Here is an 18,758-nt window from a genome sequence, read left to right on the forward strand (position 1 = left end):
GGGTTGGAGAGACGCGAGTCCTCCGTGGCCGCTGGCAATAAAGACCCTGCAATTTGGCATACTTTTGTCTTGGTGTTGACTTTCTATGCTCGGCCCAGCACAACATTTTGGAGGTCCCACTGAGATTTATCTTCGTCCATCACCAGACAAAAGCCATCCAGAGTCTTGCCCAGGCAGCCGCTCCCACCTCTGGGACCTCTAGGGGAGGCGCCCTCTGAGATGTTCCAGGGCCCCAGAGTTCCAGCCCCATGGAGGATGAGCGACTACCCGGCCGACATTCACCTGAAATTCCTCAGGGCCCCGGGAACCTCCGGAGTCCTTACAGGCGTTCCAGTCTATTCAACCCCAGATACACCAGCTCATTAAGGACACCCGTCCCACCCCATTGGACCTCGAAGACCAGCCAACACACCCCTTCCAGCCCGGAGGCTCTGTCCTTGTTAAAGGATTCAACACCTCTGGACTCATTCCCCGTTGAAAGGGACCCTACAGGGTTATCCTGACCATACCCACCGCACTCAAGGTGGATGGACTAATGGCCTGGATTCATCATACCCACGTTAAGACTGCCCCACCGGAAAGACAATGGAGCGTCAAACACTCATCCCCTGATTCATTAAAGCTAAGACATGTGCACTCTTCACGGTCACCACCCTCGCCACCCTAATCCGTGTTGTAAATCTCTATAGCAAATCCCTCTAGAACCCACCTACTATCAATGGGCTCCACCGGAGGATATGTTAGTTCCTTAACTGGGAAGGGATCCACCTTAGTCAACTTAACCCTGGAGTATATTCCAAAGAAACCCATTACCTTCTCCCCCTAGACTTCTGTGCCTTCCTGGGCCCCAACCTAAATTTCAGAACAAGTGGAGGTGTAGCCGGGTGCGGCAGTTCAGGGGCAGAGCAACAACTATCTGTGCCCAGGAACCACCCCACACACAAAAAAAGATGGAACTGTGGAGACTTAAATGAATTCTTTTGCCCCCACTGGGGTTGTGAAACTATCTCCACTATATCAGGGTACACCAAAAACATAGACTAATGATATTAAGGTCTCGATATGAGCCCTTAGAACCAACAAACAATACTAACCTGTTGGAGGAATCAGTGACTGAATTACTGTAAATAAGGGTGGAATGTGACATGGTAAAAGCCCCATAAAACTACATACCTCAACCATACCTCAGCTTTCTGTTCAAACTGCCCTCTATAACCCAAATGTGAATAAGTAAGGACCATAATTTCCACCCTACCCAGACAATGTGTAAACAAATGCTAATCTTGACTTTTGTGAACCACTCAAGTAACAGTAAGAATGTCAAAAAGTCCCCTGGCCCTCAGAGTGTCCGGAGCCCTTACCCTCATCTTCGCCCAGGAATCCACTGGAATGTCCGAAGCCCCTCACCCTCATCTCTGCCCAGGAGGTGATTTACAGAATCCACTAGCCCTCAGAACATCTGAAGCCCCTCACCGCCACCCCTGCCCCTCACCCTCACTCCCGAGGTGGTTTTACGGGTATAAAAGGTCTTGACACTCTCCTTTCGGGGCCATGGGTTGGAGAGACGCGAGTCCTCCGTGGCTGCCGGCAATAAAGACCCTGCAATTTGGCAAAAAAAAAAAAAAAAGAATCTAAAGGTATGCCTTTCCTATAGCAATCCTGCATTCACACAGAAGCTGCATTTTCAATGAAATAAAAAGGTATTTTGTAAAAAGCAAGGTTTCACACCTGTTGGCATAGCTGCAGTGATGGCTTCATGAATTTTCTTTCCCTCTCCCTACCCCCAGGGCAATGATCTTTAGTCTCTGGATTCATTTATCTTGAAATAGTGGGCAACTTTAGCTGCAGACATCAATTTATGATACATAACAAGTAATTCAACTTTCTCTTGTAATGTCATGACATTTCTCTGCTTCATGGGAGCATCCCCAGTATCACTAGTGGCACTTTCTATGGGTCCCATGGTGTTATTAAAGGTTCATAGTATTGCACTAAATGTGATAAAAAACACACAAGAACTATGAGAGATCATTTTTTTTTCTGAGATATGCAATTTACTGGAGAGACGAACTGCTTATGTGAAGGTGGTGAGCATCACACGACACTTTAAATGGATACAACACTAGAGTTCACTGCAATAGCAACAGGAGATGGCTACAAAATTATTACAGTAGTACAGTGTGTACTCTAGTTAATTTTACACAGTTATGATTTAGTATTGCATCTTTACATTTGTTTATATTTTTCTTGACTACAAATAGTGACACGTTTGTGTGCATAAGTTTTTGACATTTTAACTTATAATAGATTTGTATATATTTTACGATAGTGATAAAATAGATGAGTACATGTATTTTATTAATTCATAACATACTTAACTTTTTCTTAATTTTCAGTATTTCTAGGCTACATGGTTTGGGAATTTTTTTCAAATTGTCACAAAGGTCCCCAAATTTTTCCAATATATTACTGAAAAAAAATCCATATCTAAGTGGAACCTGGGTAGTTCAAACTCATGTTGTTCAAGGGTTGGTTGTGCTAATAAAGAAGTTTTGTAGGCCATTGACCACTGTCTATGAAAAAAAAAGTTCTGAGTCACTCACCTGATAATACAAAACAGATTTACATTAGCATTATATAAGGAAAAATCAATAAAAATAACTCTGGTCCCTCTTGTGATCCAGTTGTTGAGTCGAAGGTCAATGAACTTGTTTTTGGTTTCAGATTTTGATTTTGATAAAGTGAAAATATATCCCCCATTTCGGTAAACACCAAGAAATCCCCAGTGCCAAGGGGAGTTGGTATTAGAAGTAGAGTACCTCCATCTGTTAGACATAAAAAGAATAACGGTGAAATGAGAAAGCCCAGCTGAGAAGTATTCTAAGAATTTAAGTTAATCTTTGTTCAAAAGTAGTAGTTTTTTGACCTGGTGTGGTGGCTCACGCCTGTAATCCCAACACTTTGGGAGGCTGAGGCAGGCAGATCCCTTGAGCCCAGTAGTTCAAGACCAGCCTGGGCAATGTGGTGAAGCCCTATCTCTATAAAAAAAATACAAAAACGAGCCAGTCATGGTGGCATGTGCCTGTAGTCCCATCTACTCAGGAGGCTGAAGTGGGAATATTGCTTGGGCCCGGGAAGTCGAGCTGTAGTGAGCTGTGATCGTACCACTGCTCTCCAGCCCGAGCAACAGAGCCAGACCCTGTCTCAAAACAAACAAACAAACAAAAAAAAAACAAAAGTAGTAGTTTTTTAAAAAGTAGTAGTAAATTCATAAGTATTATAGTAATTTTAAAGCAAGACAATGTGTTAAGGATTAAGTTCAAAGGATTAATATTTAATTAAATTTAATATATTTTTTTACTTTTTAATGCTTATGGTGGGCAACACCACTGGACTAGGTGCTATGAGAAAATTTTTCAAAAATCTATAATATTTCAAAAATTAGCTGTGCATGGCAGTATGTGCCTGCAGTCCTCGTTACTCAGGAGTCTGAAGCAGGAGTACTGCTTGAGCCCAGGAGTTCAAGACTGCATTGAGCTACGATTGTGTTACCACACTCCAGCACTTCAGCCTGGGTGACCAAGTCAGACCTTATCTCAGGAAAAAAAAAAAAAAAATCCGTCTTTAGGTTTGGTGGCATATGCCTGTAGTTCTAGCTACCCAGGAGGCTGAGAGGAGAAGAGGACTGCTTGAGGCCAGGAGTTTGAAGTTGCAGTGTCTATGATGGTGTCTGTGAATAGTCCCTGCACTGTAGCCTAGGCCACATAGGGAGATCCCATCTCTAAAAAACAAACAAAAAAAAAAACAGCAAAAAAATCCAACTGTTGCCTCAGGAATCTTAGAATCTGGAAAATGATGACTATTTTTTTTTTCTTTAACAGGTTGTTTCTGTTATGAGATGTTTAGTGTGAGTAGGACAAGAATATCAAGGGTTCAGAATGAGAAAACAAGGTGCTTCATAGTCTGTCTTATAAATGTCATATATTGTTTATAAATGTTCAATAAAAACTTTGTTACAAAGTCTATGTTGTTACATATATATTTTATTTTAATGAAAGTACATACAATCAAAATAAACTGTGTATAAACTAAATTTTGGGCTGGGTGCAGTGGCTCATGCCTATAATCCCAGCACTTTGGGAGACTGAGGCAGGTGGATCACTTGAGGCCAGGAGTTCAAGACCAGCCTGGCCAACATGGTGAAACCCCATCTCTGCTAAAAATACAAAAATTAGCTGGGTATGGTGGTGTGTGCCTGCTATCCCAGCTATGTGGGAGGCTGAGGCAGGAGAATCTCTTGATCCCAGAAGGCGGAGGCTGCAGTGAGCCAAGACTGCATCACTGCACTCTAGCCTGGGTGGCAGAGTGAGATTCTGTCTAAAAAAAACCATTTTTAAAATTTCATCTTTTTAACTTTTAATTATAGGATATCCAAAAAAGAAAGCTTTGATTCCTTATTTCAGTCTCTCTATTCAGTTCCCCCAAAACGGATTTGAAAGGTTATTCAAATATACACTGATTAAACTTGTTTTTCTACTAATAACACTATGTTTCAGCCGGGAGGGAAAGTGACACTGCTAGGAAAAAGTACCTATGTTTTTTATTTTTTCTCTTTTTGAGATGGAGTCTCTCTCTGTCACCCAGGTTGGAGTGCAGTGGCACAACCTCAGCTCATTACAACCTCCGCCTCCCAGGTTCAAGTGATTCTTCTGCCTCAGCCTTTCAAGTAGCCTGGATACTGGGATTACAGGTGCGCACTACCACACCTGGCTAATTTTTGTATTTTTAGTAGAGGTGGGGTTTCACCATCTTGACTGGGCTGGTCTCGAACTCCTGACCTCAAGTGATCCACCCACCTCGGCCTCCCAAAGTGCTGGGACCACACCTGGCCAGAAGTACCTATGTTTTAGTGAAACTTCCATAGTTTTATTTTTGAGTGTTTTCCACACATGACTATTAAGTGGAAACAGGAAGATCTGTTATGTCAGCTCTCTCCTAGCTTCCAATTTTTGTTTTTAATTAGTGAATTTTACATTTTAGACAAGTACAAATTGATCCTTTTTTCATCGTTGAGGATTAACAGATATTAACTCACAACTTCAGTAAAGTATAGAGATAGTAAAATAAACCCAATTGATAGTGTTAATTTTGGTATTTAATAAAGTATTTGTACTTGTTATGAGAATTTGGAATATAAAAATAACTAAAAGATTAGTTTAGATTCCAATTTAAAATATGTAAATAATTACTTTATCTTGTAATTTTGGGTTGAAAGAAAGTGAATAGTACTATAATAGTTAAGAGAATGGGCTGGGTGCTGTGGCGTACACCCATAATGTTTTATGGGATGCTATAGAGCATAACCGCCCCATTTTAGCAGGGACATTGAAAGAAAAAATCACTGAAGGAAGGCAGAGTGAGAGAGGAGAGAAGTGACACAGCACATCTAAGACACCCACTAAGGATCCTAAATCGTCCTGGGGATGTGTTGTGGGCATCTTGCCATAGCCAGAAAAGCAGAGTAATTGACCATTTTAGAAGCAAAAGTTGATGCTTTGCCCTGTGTCGAATATGATTAAGCACTTCATATACCAAAGTCAGAAAAAAGAAAACACTTTGCATCCTAAAATAGACAAAAATAATAGGTTCACCTTTCCTTTTCTAAACACTGCTATCTCCCAATCTTCCTTTTTTTTTTTTTTTTTTCTGTTGAAACAATCTCCTTATCCTTCCAGGCCCCATCTGGCGTTACTTGGAAAACACACATCTAAAAGATACAATGGTAAATGCTAGAAAAAATTGCAGTATAATTTTATGCTACTTACTCACTATTACTTGTAAGGCCAAAATTAGAGAGGTCTTCATTTGCAGAAGTGTATTTGCTATAACATTCGCTTATCAAAGACTGAAAAGATGAATAGACTTTGCATGTGTTGTTGCGGACTTTTAGTTGACGAACTCTGGGGACTCCTAGAAGTAAGTTCTCATAGTAGATACGACTGCTGTTCTTCAAATCATACAGCTGCTGGTTACTGTACCATGAATCCCAATACAGACCTTCCAAAAGGGGTCCTTCCATAAACTTCATATAGAAAAATAAATGTCATGGGAAAAATATTTTCATGTCAATAGAATCTACATTCATAACATTATGCATAAGAGATTTTGAGTATGAAAATTAAACTGCTGACCGAGCCACCATTAATGGTAATGGTAATGCTAATGAAGCTACTGCGGATGGTTAACACTCATTAAGCATGTACTGTGTACTAGGCCCTGCTCTAAGCACTTTACAAGCATTAACGCATTGAATCCCATAGCCCTTCTTCTCTCCTTATATGAGTAAATTGAAAATTTTCTTCCAATACATGAGTATCAGAGCTGGTCATAGCCATACATCATGACTTCACCCCAAAGATGTCTGTACATCTCCTCCCAACTCTCCTCCCCAACTCTGGCCATGGTGCCTGCTACTCCAGGCTCTGCCCCTTGCTGCTCGTTCTGAGATCCCAAGCCCAGGGTTTATTTACTTCCTCCTTTTGTCTTCTCTGCCATTGGCCACATACATACTTCAGATAACATAATAACAAAGTGGCAGGGTGACCTCCACTTCTTTTATTATTCTTTTCTATTTCATCTAATCAGCTAGGATCTCACACTTGCCCTCTCACTTTCAAGAAATGACCCTGTCTCCTTGATAAGTTTCAAAATCCTGTACAGCATTCATGATATGACCTTTGTCCAATTCATAATTTGGCCTTTTCCACCTCATCTTCCACATGCCCACAATACCAAACGTAGCTCCACGTGTAGAATTACTTATAGAACATACTGTTTGTTTGTCCTAAAATATCCATCCCTGATTCATCCTTCAAAATGCAACTAAATCGTCATCACCACTGAAAGCCTTCTCTAACTGCCTTGTTCTTATATGCCCCAATGTGCATATGCCAGGTTTTGTGTCCTGGGATAGCTGAAACTGCTGTCCCCTTAACTGTTCTTTCCTCATAATGTGAGCATGTTGTTACGTTAAATGTAATGGAAAAAGCAAGTCTATTCCAATGCTGAAGGAATGATTCCCTTACGTAAGTAAAAACACCATGATATTCTTATATGTACTTTTTGTTATATACTGAATATTACTGAAACACAAATACACAGTAAAGGGTTGTATGCCAAAACCACATATATTACACTGTCTGGGCAATTAAAGAACTTTTTAAGAGTACATTTCACTATACACAATTATAGACTGACTAGATCCTAACCCTCACATAAGATGCAAGTCTTCTATTTAACAAATGAAATGAGAATGTTTAAAAAAAATCAAAATTTTTTTTTGATAGAGTCTTGCTCTGTTCCCCAGGCTGGAGTACAATGGTGGGATCTTGGCCCACTGCAATCTCTGCCTCCTGGGTACAAGTGATTCTCCTGCCTCAGCCTCCTCAGTAGCTGGGATTACAGGCACCCGCCACTACACCCGGCTAATTTTTGTATTTTTTAGTAGAGACAGGGTTTTACCATGTTGGTCAGGCTGGTCTCGACCTCCTGATCTCAGGTGATCCACCCACCTCAGCCTCCCAAAGCAAAGTGCTGGGATTACAGGTGTGAGCTACCATGCCTGGCCAAAAAAATCAATTTTTAAAAAAGTTACAAGAATAGTATCACAATGAGAACATAGGCTCTCAATAAACACTTACTGGTTGGTTGTTTCTAATGGTTTCAAGAAATGATATTTATTTTTACTTGTTTCTTCAAAAGATATTCATTGGGTGCTCACTATGTATGCCAAGAGTTCATGGACTACCTAAATCTACTTCATCCACAGTCACACGATACTTTACCTTCCAAAAATCAGTTATGCTGCGAATAGACTTAAAGTTGGTTCTTTCTTCACCAGGCACAGAAGTGTCCAAAAATAGGGATGACATAACTTTGTTTAAGTAATATGTATGTGGGTTTACCATCCCAAAAGTCACTAAGGAGAAGAATTTTTTGTTTAAAAAATTGTTTAATAATTTACATTTAAAAACTTATCAGGATTAAAAATGTTACATTTTGTTCTCAATTTTGTTTTGAAAATTAAACTTTATTATTTTATCTAATTATAAAAGTAATAATTGAAACAAATCTAAAGTAGAAATATAAAAAGTAGGATGTAGTTTCTAGAATTAGTTTGGCAAATATTCTTCAGATTTTTCTTTATGCATACACATTTATAAAGAAAATAAGTTTATAAAAATGAGGAGACATCATACACACTACTCTGCAAGTTGGCTTTTTCTTTACATGAGAGTAAGGCAATATAGTATGGTGAGTGGTTAAGGTTATAAAGACTTTAAATTCAGAGATGAGGGTTTGAGTCCCATTACAGGGATAGTATCTCTTACCTCCTAGTTTTGTTGTGAGAAGTGAGATGATGCACATAGAACATTTAAAACTGTGTTTTGGCACATGAGTTTTTAAAAAATATTAACTAGTGGCCGGGTGTGGTGTCACACTTGTAATCCCAGCACTTTGGGAGGCTGAGGTGGATCACTTGAGGTCGGGAGTTCAAGACCAGCCTGACCAACATGGTGAAACCCCGTCTCTACAAAAAATTTAGAGAATTAGTCGGGTGTAGTGGCACAGGCCTGTAATCCCAGTTACCTGGGAGGCTGAGGCAGGAGAATCGCTTGAACCCAGGAGGTGGAGGTTGCAGTGAGCTGAGATCATGCCAATGCACTCCATCCTGGGTGACAGAGTGAGACTCTGTCTCAAAAAAAAAAAAAAAAATCATATTATAAATGGAGATTCAGGTAGCTTTATTATATATAAAAAAGTGTCCTTTAAAAACCTCTGAATAACGGGATTATATGTAATCTTTTAATTTTTAACATTTTCAAATGTTTTGTAGTAAGCACGTAGTTTCCATAACTAAGCTTTTATAAAGCAGTCTAAGATATCTTAATTTAAAAAGTTGGCTACAGTTATTATTTTTTCTTTTTTTTTTTTTTCCTTGAGACAGGGTGTCAGCCTGTCACCCAGGCTGGAGTGCAGTCATTGCAATAAAAGCTCACTGCAGCCTGGACCTCCTGTGCTCAAGCAGTCCTCCACCTCAGCCTCCTGGGTAGCTAGGACTACAGGTGTGTGCCACCATACCTGGCTAATTTTATAGTTGTCTTTTCAATCAAGATGGAACTCGAACTCACCCTACACCACTAATTAATTACTTAATTGCTATACAACTTCCAGTGTGTAGCACATAGCAACATGAGATAAATTTGAGCTTTCATCAACTGTATATTGGGTGCCATAAAGACAAATGCTCTTTAATACTCCTCTTCACATATTAAGCCAATGCTATTGACCCACAGATAGGTGGAATGCAGGTTGAGATGTTTTCCCAATCCTTCCTAATGATTTGCATTGACTCAGCACAAACATATGTATTTTTTTAACTGCATTAGGTCAGTGAAAAGAACCAAGCTAATGGCAGACACCAAGATGAACTTTGGCCTCATTTGTACTTTGATTTATAAAACTCAGTTGATGTGTCTATATGACTCTCAACAAAATAAAATTGCAGTTGCCAGCCCAAGGGATGAATTATGTTCAGGACAGAAATGCCAAATGAAAGGAATAATTATATTCAATCAATATAGGGAAGCTTCTTTTTTTTTTTCTGAGACGGAGTTTCACTCTTGTTTCCCAGGCTGGAGTGCAATGGCGCGATCTCGGCTCATCGCAACCTCCGCCTCCTGGGTTCAGGCAATTCTCCTGCCTCAGCCTCCTGAGTAGCTGGGATTACAGGCACGCACCACCATGCCCAGATAATGTTTTGTATTTTTAGTAGAGACGGGGTTTCACCATGTTGACCAGGATGGTCTCGATCTCTTGACCTCGTGATCCACCTGCCTCGGCCTCCCAAAGTGCTGGGATTACAGGCTTGAGCCACCGCGCCCGGCTGGAAGCTTCTTATATATGCGATGTAAAATTTTGCCCCTTAAGAACTGGAAATAGTCAATTTCTAAATGAAATGAATCTAAATGAATTTAAGATTATATGTAAACTGTGTCACTATATTTTGAGTTTTAGTAGCCTCACAGCTTAAGGTTTTGAAGTCTAGATGTTTTATTTTTCATCTCCACATTTTAACTTCTTAGTTCAAACAGTATCTTTATTTATATCCGTGTACTTACATATACATAGGTTTATTAAAAAAATTAAGTAGAGTAACAACTCCTGAAGTGTGGTTCTAATTTCTACTTCCTTTCTGTAATGCAGCTTATGTTTCGAAGTCCCTGTGAGATATAAGACAAAATTTTTCCTTACATTATTATGTAATTTATAATGTTTTTAAGTGACAACAATGGAAAAACCACAACCACTTTTAGTCATTACATTGAGAGGAGGAAAGCTCCAACAGCTTCTAGCTATTTTTCAATTCTTAGTTTTACGAGGCAGGAATAATTACTAAATTTTCCCATCAGGGTAAGCGGGTCGTCATTTTTTGACTATATACTATTAATAACAGATTTTATATCATGATGTCTTCTCACCAGTCCTGTCTTAAGATGAAAAAGCAAATTACAAAACAAGCAAAACCCCTCATCTGTCCTAACCGTTTTCTCCACCCTCAATACTGCTTCTTGGGAAGGCTAGTTTCTGCTGGAGGGGGAAAGAGCACCCCGCTTGAATTCTGTCAAGGTCACGATTCCCCAGATCAACAAAGGACTTTAGAGACCGGCCTAGCGACGGCAACTAGACAGCAGGTGGCAACGCCCATCTCAAGCCTCTGGCAAGAGGGGAGTGCCACGGCGCCCAGGGCTTCGGTTTTCCCCTCGGTGCAATGGGACCATCTGTCCCTCTCCGTTTCTCCAGGGGAGGCTGTGAGGGCTAAAGGTGTCGCCAGTCACATCGCTCACATGAATTTGGAGCCGCAGAGTTCCTTCCAGGGTGTCTGAAATTGCCATATCGCCCCTGTCCCTCCCACTCCTTAGGAGCATCCCTCACCGCCTCGGTGCCACCGCGACGCCTCAGCCATGGAGGACTTAGACTACACCGCCGGTTCGTCCGCCCGACGCCGCGGCGCCTGCGCGCTAGTGTCCCGGCGCGCGCTGCTCGGCGCTGACGCCTGCGCGAGGCCCCAGCTCCTCCAGGGCTGCGAGCTACTCGACGAGTCGCCACCGCGGCTGCGCCGCAGGGTCTGCGGGCGGCTGGTTGCGGGGGGTCTGGTGTGGAGGGCCAACTTCTGGGAATAACCTGGCTGTGGGCTTAAAAATCGCATTCATTCATTATCACGGGCTTCTCTTTCTCGAATGTCTTTAACATTTATCGCTTTGTTTAGTCTCCACATCCACCTCCGTGAAAGGTAGGTATTTTTGTCCTCATTTTAGTCCCGAAGAAACCGAGACGCTGAGAAATGAAATAATTCACTGAAAGTTGGGGCCAAGTCTGTTGGATGCCCAAGCCCGAATGCCTAACCGTGACCCTACGCTGCTGCTGCTGCTACTTACAGAAACTGGTTATTAACCGAGAGCTGTTGCTGGAAGTAGCTTCCACTCCCCTGCCCCACCTAACGTTAAAATAGATGAAAAACCCTGCAGTGATTGTGTGAAAGGGCAGGCGAAAACAGGAGTCCTTGGGAGGCCAGACCCACATCTGACCCAGAAGCTTTGCAAAGATGAGAAGGTTGATAAACCAGCTACAGAAAAGGCCAAACTAATTTGGCTGTAAATTAAGGCAACAAAAAGCTCTCCAGCATGTAAGACAGGACGGATTCTTGTGTTGATAAAAAGGAAAATAAAATGGAATCCAGTCCAAAGGCTCCAGGGAAACCTGCAAAGAAAACCACTACACAGTTTTAAAGTAAAAGATAAAGCCACTTTTGTGATTTCCCTGAAAGACATGTAGACTGATGTCGATAAATGCTGTTTTATGTGTAGATAAAAGGCAAAGCTAGGCCACACAGTAGTGAGGGTCAAAAACTACCATTGATAAAAGGATCAGGAGAGGCCTCGCAAAAGGCTGACAGCCAGTGAACTAGAGGAAACTAGAGGCCTGAAGAAAAGAAAGAGCTATAGAATAGTTTTAACAAAAGGATTTGGGCTTTCTCGTACTGGGACTCTCAGCTGCTCACAAAATTATGCTTTCTAATGTAACAGGTTATTTGAAATTGAAATTATTGGAGGAAAAACACCCATATATAGGCATTACATGATAGTTTTATTTTTTAAGACAGGGTTTCACCGTGTTGGCCAGGCTGGTCTTGAACTCCTGACCTCAGGTGATCCACCCGCCTCGGCCTCCCAGAGTGCTGAGATTACAGGCGTGAGCCACTGCACCGGCCGATAATAATTTTAAAAGATGGAGTCTCGCTATGTTTCCCAGTCTGGACTCAAATTAAGGAATCCCCAGCTCAACCTCTCCCAGCAGCTGGGGCTACAGGGCTGTCAAATTTACATTAACTATGAGAATTAAGCAGGCAACCTCTAGAGACCATTCTTATTCCTCTATGGCATTCCGATTTTAGTATATGTGCTGCCGAGGCAAGAATGAAACTATTCTTATTCCTTTGAGCATAACAGACTAAAAAATCCTGAAGAATTAGAGACCTATTTGGTTAAAACAAAATCATAATTCTGTAGATTCAGTCATAATTTAAGTTATTGTGGTTGCCTTTGAAGTGCAAACCATGGAAAGTCTAGCTCAGTTTCTAGAGGAATTGGCTGAGCTGTAAGTGAGCTTCACACTGTTCTAGAATATAATATTGCTCTTTTGGAACTTGTTATTCATAGGTTTTGCTGAGTGGAGTTTTATTTTACAGATCTAGTCTTTTGTGAAGAGGAGACAGTCTGTTTTAAATAATTGAATTTTATTCTCTTTTGACATAAAACTGTGGAACACTCAGATAATCTATACCATGTTAGTATTCCTACAAGAGAAAACAGGTAAAACAGTATTTAGAAAGCAGTACCAGTAAACCTTATTACAAGTATTAGATGTGTTTAAAAAGTTGATATTAATTTATAACCTGTAATTGTTAAATGTGTATGACTTAAATGTTAAAATCCTGCATTTTAAGATCATCTTCTACAGTTACAAATCCATATACCCAGATTTTCTGTAGGCTTCACAAATCAGAAGAGTAGATAGAATGTGCAAGAGTCAAGGATAAATAATATTATAAATATATATTAACTATATTACCTAATTAAAACCATAATCTGTTAATACAGCTATGGATTAATTTCAAAAAATGTAATCAAATATATTACTAATAGTGTAGTTGGCTGTTTTCCAATGTTGGTAAAGTTATTAAAGTTCTTCACTTTCATAGAGTCCAGATTGAGCTGCCAAACGCTGAAACTCTCCTTCTGGGTTAAAAGCTTGTTTCACATCCAAACCTTTCCCGTTAAGTGCTAAATATTTGCTGAAGGTTGGTCGAACCCGTAACTGCTTAGGAGCTGGAAGAGTTTGGTTTGGACGTGCTGAAATAGATCATATAAAAGTTGATTCAGAAAACCTGTTCTAACCAAATTGGCCATACTAGGTATTTATGATCAGACAGGAAAAGAAAAAAGAACCAAAACTGATTATATATGGGGAAAATCTCTCAAATTTTATACTCTGCTGGGATTTGCATTTCTTATTAAATCTTCCTAGTTAAATCCCTTGTAATACTTTGGTTAATAGTATGACATACCTGTAACATCTAATCTTGTGTTACATGTGGTCACTCCAGCTTCATTAACTGCTGACACAGTATACCACCCAGCATCTTTCTTGTTTACATCTTTTATCAGTAAAGTAACTCTTCCAGTGTTATCTTGATATAAGCTGAAAAAAAATTTTTAAGAAATGAAAGTATAGGAATTATTTCTGTGAAGTGGATGTCTCTAACCTACAGTCAGACTAAGAAGAAAAAGAAGCATTTGAAAATTCCGAAGCTGTATCTATTTATTGCCAAATAGCTATTGGTCTTTTTAAATTAAAGATTCTCACTTGGGTGGTGTCTCCCTCTGCCCTTCAATCTGTCCCCTGATCTGATGGTCCCTGTGTTTCTGTGTTTGTATTTATGTTTATGCATAGGGGAAAGGAGGAATCCTGACCTGTTCCCTTATCTGTCTTCTACCTCCTCCTTTGTTAATAAAGGCTGAGGCTTTTTGTAAAAAAAAAAAAGAGACAACATCCCCCCCCTTAATCTGGTTTATGTCATTTGTGTCCTTGAGCTGTCTTTCATCATTGTTGATAAAAGATAAATCCTAGTCTACTTTATGGCTTACATTTCTGATTAGTGGAATTTGGCTTTTTGAAGTTTTCTTGTATTTATTATCTAATATATATTTTATTTTTCTTTAGTGTTTTAAAAACTAGACAAATTGAGATAAATACATGCCATTTATAATGCATGTTAAAAAGTATAGCTGGAAATAAACTATAGTAAGTAAATAAACTATAGTAAGTCTAGAAATACATATCCTACCTTATTCGGTCAGTGTTGAATTGTACCATTTCATTATTTCTTTTCCAGAAAAGCTTTGGTGGAGGTATAGCAGAGATCTGGCATTCTAGTTTCACTGAGTCTCCCTCTAAAACTTTTTTGCTCTGTGGTTTGTAGATAAACATTGGTGCTCTTTTATGTTCTTTTGCTATATATTAATATAAAAATTCAAGTATTTGAAATATTATAAAAAGGCATTAAATCAAACCAAGGTATTATGAAATTTGTATGTTGATATTAAAATGTTAAAAAGCAACAGCAACAGAATTAGAAGTTCTTAGTTAAAAAGATATGCAATACTATTTTATTATACCATTCAGAATTCTAAACTGTAATGTAATGATTCATTGAATTGATAATCAGATAATTATATTTCATTCAAATTTAAGTCACATTCTTTTTTTCTTGAGATGGAGTCTTGCTTTTCAGGAATGCAGTGGTGTGATCTTGACTTACTGCAACCTCCACCTTCCAAGTTCAAGGGGTTCTCCTGCCTCAGCCTCCTGAGTACCTGGGATTACAGAAGTGCACCACGCCCAACAAATTTCTGTATTTTTTTTAGTGGACACAGGTTTTTGCTGTGTTGGCCAGGCTGATCTCTTAACTCCTGGCCTCAAGTGGTCCGCTCACCTCAGCCTTCCAAAGTGCTGGGATTACAGGCATGAGCCACCGCGCCTGGACCAAATTTAAGTTATACTCTTTATCATCTCATCTATAGGGAGGCAGCATGAGTGATGGAAAGAGTGTCAGACAACTTGGGTTCAGATTATCTTTTGGCTCCACAAGCCGTGCCAAATTGGTAAAATTTTATTTAGTTTCTCTAATCCTCAGTTTTATCTATAGTTTTAAAAAAAATCCAGGTAGTAGTGACCGTTGTGCCTACCACATAAAATAATTGTAAGGAACAAATGAGATAATAAACAAAGAGATACTTTGTAAACTGTGAAGGAATATGGGAATATCAGTAATTATTATGACCTTATTTTCAACTACCTGAGGGGAAAGAGGAAATGATAGTTCAGTATCATAACCCTGGTTTTTCTGAAGGAGAAATGAAATTGAACAGATGACAGCCAAGAACTCTTTCAGCTCTACTATTATAGTATTTCGGAAGCCATTGGTACAAATAGAATTTGCCTAAACTTTAATCACTTAAATTGTATGTGTTTTTGAAAATTTCCAGCTCACCAGTTTTTCCCTGAGATTGAGGCCCTTTGGTATATTATGGAATTATCTTAAAGATTTTGTATTGGTCTGGGTAGAATATAAACTCAAGAAAATAGCTTGTCCTTTAATCCAATCAAACTTATATAATAAACAGTGAATTATAGCAAAATGTCTCTAATGCAATATACAATGACTTAAAGTATTAAAAATGTGGTATGGGTTGAGTATCCATTATCTGAGATGCTTGAGACTAGAAGTATTTTAATTTCTGATTTAAAAAAAAATTTTAGAATATTAGCTTTATACTTGTTGAACATCCTTAATTTGAAAATCCAGAATGCTCTAATGAACATTTCCTGTGTGTGTCGTGTCAATTTTGGAGCATCTTGGATTTCAGTTTTTGGATTAGGGATACTCAACCTGTACATTTAAAGCACTTAAAGTGTAAAATTTCAAAACCAGACACCAGTTTTATAAGAGCTGCCCTACTTAAGAAGGATTTGAGACATAAATTTAGTCATACCTGTTTTCTAAAGCAAATGGGCCTGTTTGGGTTATAATTAGACACTAGTTTCCTAGTAAAGAGGACATAGTCTAAGGCTAAAAGCTGATATTTACTCTTGTTTTTTTAAGAAATTTTTTTAAACAAGGTCTCACTCTGTCACGCAGGCCTGAGTGCAGTGGTACAATCATAGCTCACTATAACCTCAAACTCCAGGCTCAAGCTATCCTCCCACCTTAGCCTCTCTAGTAGGTGGGACTATAGGTGTACACCACTATGCCCAGCTAATTTTTTTATTTTCTGTAGAGACAAAGAAGGTCTTGCTATTTATTACCCTGGCTGGTCTTAAACTCCTTGGCTCAAGTGATCCTCCCACCCTGGCGCCTCTTAAAGTGTTAGGATTACAGGCCTGAGTCACTATACCCTGCCTACTCTTCACTTTTAAACTATGTATTTAATATTATGACAGATTATGATAATTCTGTAATATTATGAGTCAGATTGGTTATTTTTATTATCCTCATTTTGGAGAAATGAAGATTAGAGAAATGATTAGACTAAGATTTTCATTTTGAGACTCTACAGTTACAAAGCTTTGGTCGTAGATCTGGTCATTCTAGTTTCACTGACTTTCTTTTATACATATATAATAGATATATATGTGTGTGTATATATATGTGTCTGTATATACATACGTGTGTGTGTGTGTGCGTGCATATATATATATATATAATACATATATTTGTTCTGTGGTTTGTAGATAAAAATGGGCATTCCAATAGGTTATGTAGACGTTAACCTTAAATATGAAGTATGCTGGGCTTTTCTTTTAAAATACATTCTTTTTAAAATACTTCTGGATTTTAAGGCATTCTCAAGGGTCCCTTTGGAGGCTTACCAAGGACATCCAGCTGCACAGTAAAGGTGGCTTCTCCTGCCCTATTCTTGGCAACACATACATAGTCCCCTGCATCTGAAGCTCTAACTACTTCAAAGATGAGTGAATGAAGACCCTTCTCAGACACTATCATTTTGTGCAAATCATCTGATTGAACTGGTCTTCCATTTAGATACCATGACACATCAGGAGCCGGCAGTCCACTCACCTAGAAAGAAAAACACAAGGAGATGGCAGAATTTTAAAGTATAACATCACTGGAATCTATTCTTCCATATATGAATTTAAACAATCCCTGGGTTTGTGATTGAAATGCAAAGCAGCAGCTCAAAAAGGTATTTATAATTTTTTTTAAACAAAACATTGGAGACTAAGATCCCTGTAGACTATCTCAAACCATAAGTGTTTCACATGCAACCTCAGTCTCTTTACGAACTCTTATTTACTATATTTAGAACATTAATTTATGTTACATTGGTTACCGTAAGGAATATGGAAGTTGTATGGCTTTTCTGGCTAAATGTGACTGCAAGTGAAGTTCCAGAGGCAAACATATGTGAAGCTTGCTGATCTAATGAGTAATTTTCCTAAAACAGAGTGTTCTTGAGCTGTAGTTTGTCATATAAATGGCAATTTGTTAAGTGTTTTTACATAAACGTTTAACAATGAAATCCAAAGCTTTGACACTATAGTTCATAAGGAATCTGGAAAAAAATTTTATAAGGAAAAATTCTCCAAAATGAGGATAATAAAAATATAGCCTCTTCTAAAGAGCATTTCTGGTCTGAGGGACTCTTTTAGGCCAAGAGAAAGCAAGGTGGTTTGAATTTCTTGATAGAGGATAATTGGAGAAACGTAATACTTTAAGGCTGGGCATGGGGGCTCAAGCCTGTAATCCCAACACTTTGGGAAGCTGAGGCGAGTGGATTGCCTTGAACCCAGGAGCTCTAGACCAGCTGGGTGTGGTGGTGTGCGCCTGTAGTTTTAGCTACTAGGGAGGCTAAGGTGGAAGGATGGCTTGAGCCTGGGAGATGGAGGTTGCAGTGAACTGAGATGGTGCCATTGCACTCCAGCCTGTGTGACAGAACAAGAACCTGTCTCAAAAAAATAAATAAATAAATAAAAGGCATTATACTTTAGAAATTCTATTGTTCTGATAGCTTCACTTACAAAGAGTATTTATTAGGTATACCTATTTACTTGGTTAATCCTCATAACTTTTTGGGGTATTTGTTATCCCACTTTACAGATTAGACAAAAGCACAGAGAGGTTAAATGACTTGTCTAAGGTTGCTTATCTGGAAGGTGGCAGAGCCAGAATTCAAACCCACATCACTTTGACTTCAGAATTTGTGTTCTTGTCCATTGTACATACTGCTTTGCAAACTATAAAGTAGGAAAAGGACATTTTCAAAACTTAGTACCCTATTGTTAATTTCCCCCCATTACTTTTGAACTCTTCTCTTACTTTGAAGTCCATTCTGCAGAATCTTCCTTCATCAATCGACATGTTCTCTGGTACTTGAATGAAACGTGGTGGGTAAAATTTCTCCTGGATTGCATCCTGATCATTCACAGTTCCCCTTGAGGATGATCTACTTCTACAAAAATATTTTGGTAACAACTATGCATAAACATTGTTATTGCTTTTCATTTTGCACAAATATAGTTTAGCCATCAATTTTTTTTTTTTTTTTTTTTTTTTT

General features: G+C 39.0%; 2 protein-coding genes across 3 annotated transcripts in view; both read right to left on the bottom strand.

The window, feature by feature from the left end:
• The window catches only part of PKD2L2 (polycystin 2 like 2, transient receptor potential cation channel), a gene marked incomplete at its 5' end in the record, with an annotated part of 38,845 nt that extends 28,507 nt beyond the window's left edge, over positions 1–10,338 (bottom strand). Inside the window, 4 exons of the mRNA XM_017500959.2 lie at positions 2,604–2,825; positions 5,826–6,082; positions 7,845–7,978; positions 10,182–10,338. Coding sequence (XP_017356448.2) covers positions 2,604–2,825; positions 5,826–6,082; positions 7,845–7,978; positions 10,182–10,338 — 770 coding nt within the window. The remainder of the gene's footprint in view (positions 1–2,603; positions 2,826–5,825; positions 6,083–7,844; positions 7,979–10,181) is intronic.
• A 2,499-nt stretch (positions 10,339–12,837) lies between these two features.
• The window catches only part of MYOT (myotilin), a 22,322-nt gene continuing 16,401 nt past the window's right edge, over positions 12,838–18,758 (bottom strand). For both annotated transcript variants that reach the window (XM_017500961.2, XM_017500963.2), the window contains 5 exons: positions 18,521–18,653; positions 17,053–17,260; positions 14,468–14,633; positions 13,688–13,821; positions 12,838–13,472 (listed from right to left, as the gene is read on the bottom strand). In XM_017500961.2, the coding sequence (XP_017356450.1) occupies positions 13,300–13,472; positions 13,688–13,821; positions 14,468–14,633; positions 17,053–17,260; positions 18,521–18,653 (814 nt within the window). In that variant the 3' untranslated portion in view covers positions 12,838–13,299. The remainder of the gene's footprint in view (positions 13,473–13,687; positions 13,822–14,467; positions 14,634–17,052; positions 17,261–18,520; positions 18,654–18,758) is intronic.

This window comes from Cebus imitator, unplaced genomic scaffold (assembly GCF_001604975.1).
Source record: "Cebus imitator isolate Cc_AM_T3 unplaced genomic scaffold, Cebus_imitator-1.0 Scaffold274, whole genome shotgun sequence".
NCBI lineage: Eukaryota > Metazoa > Chordata > Mammalia > Primates > Cebidae > Cebus > Cebus imitator.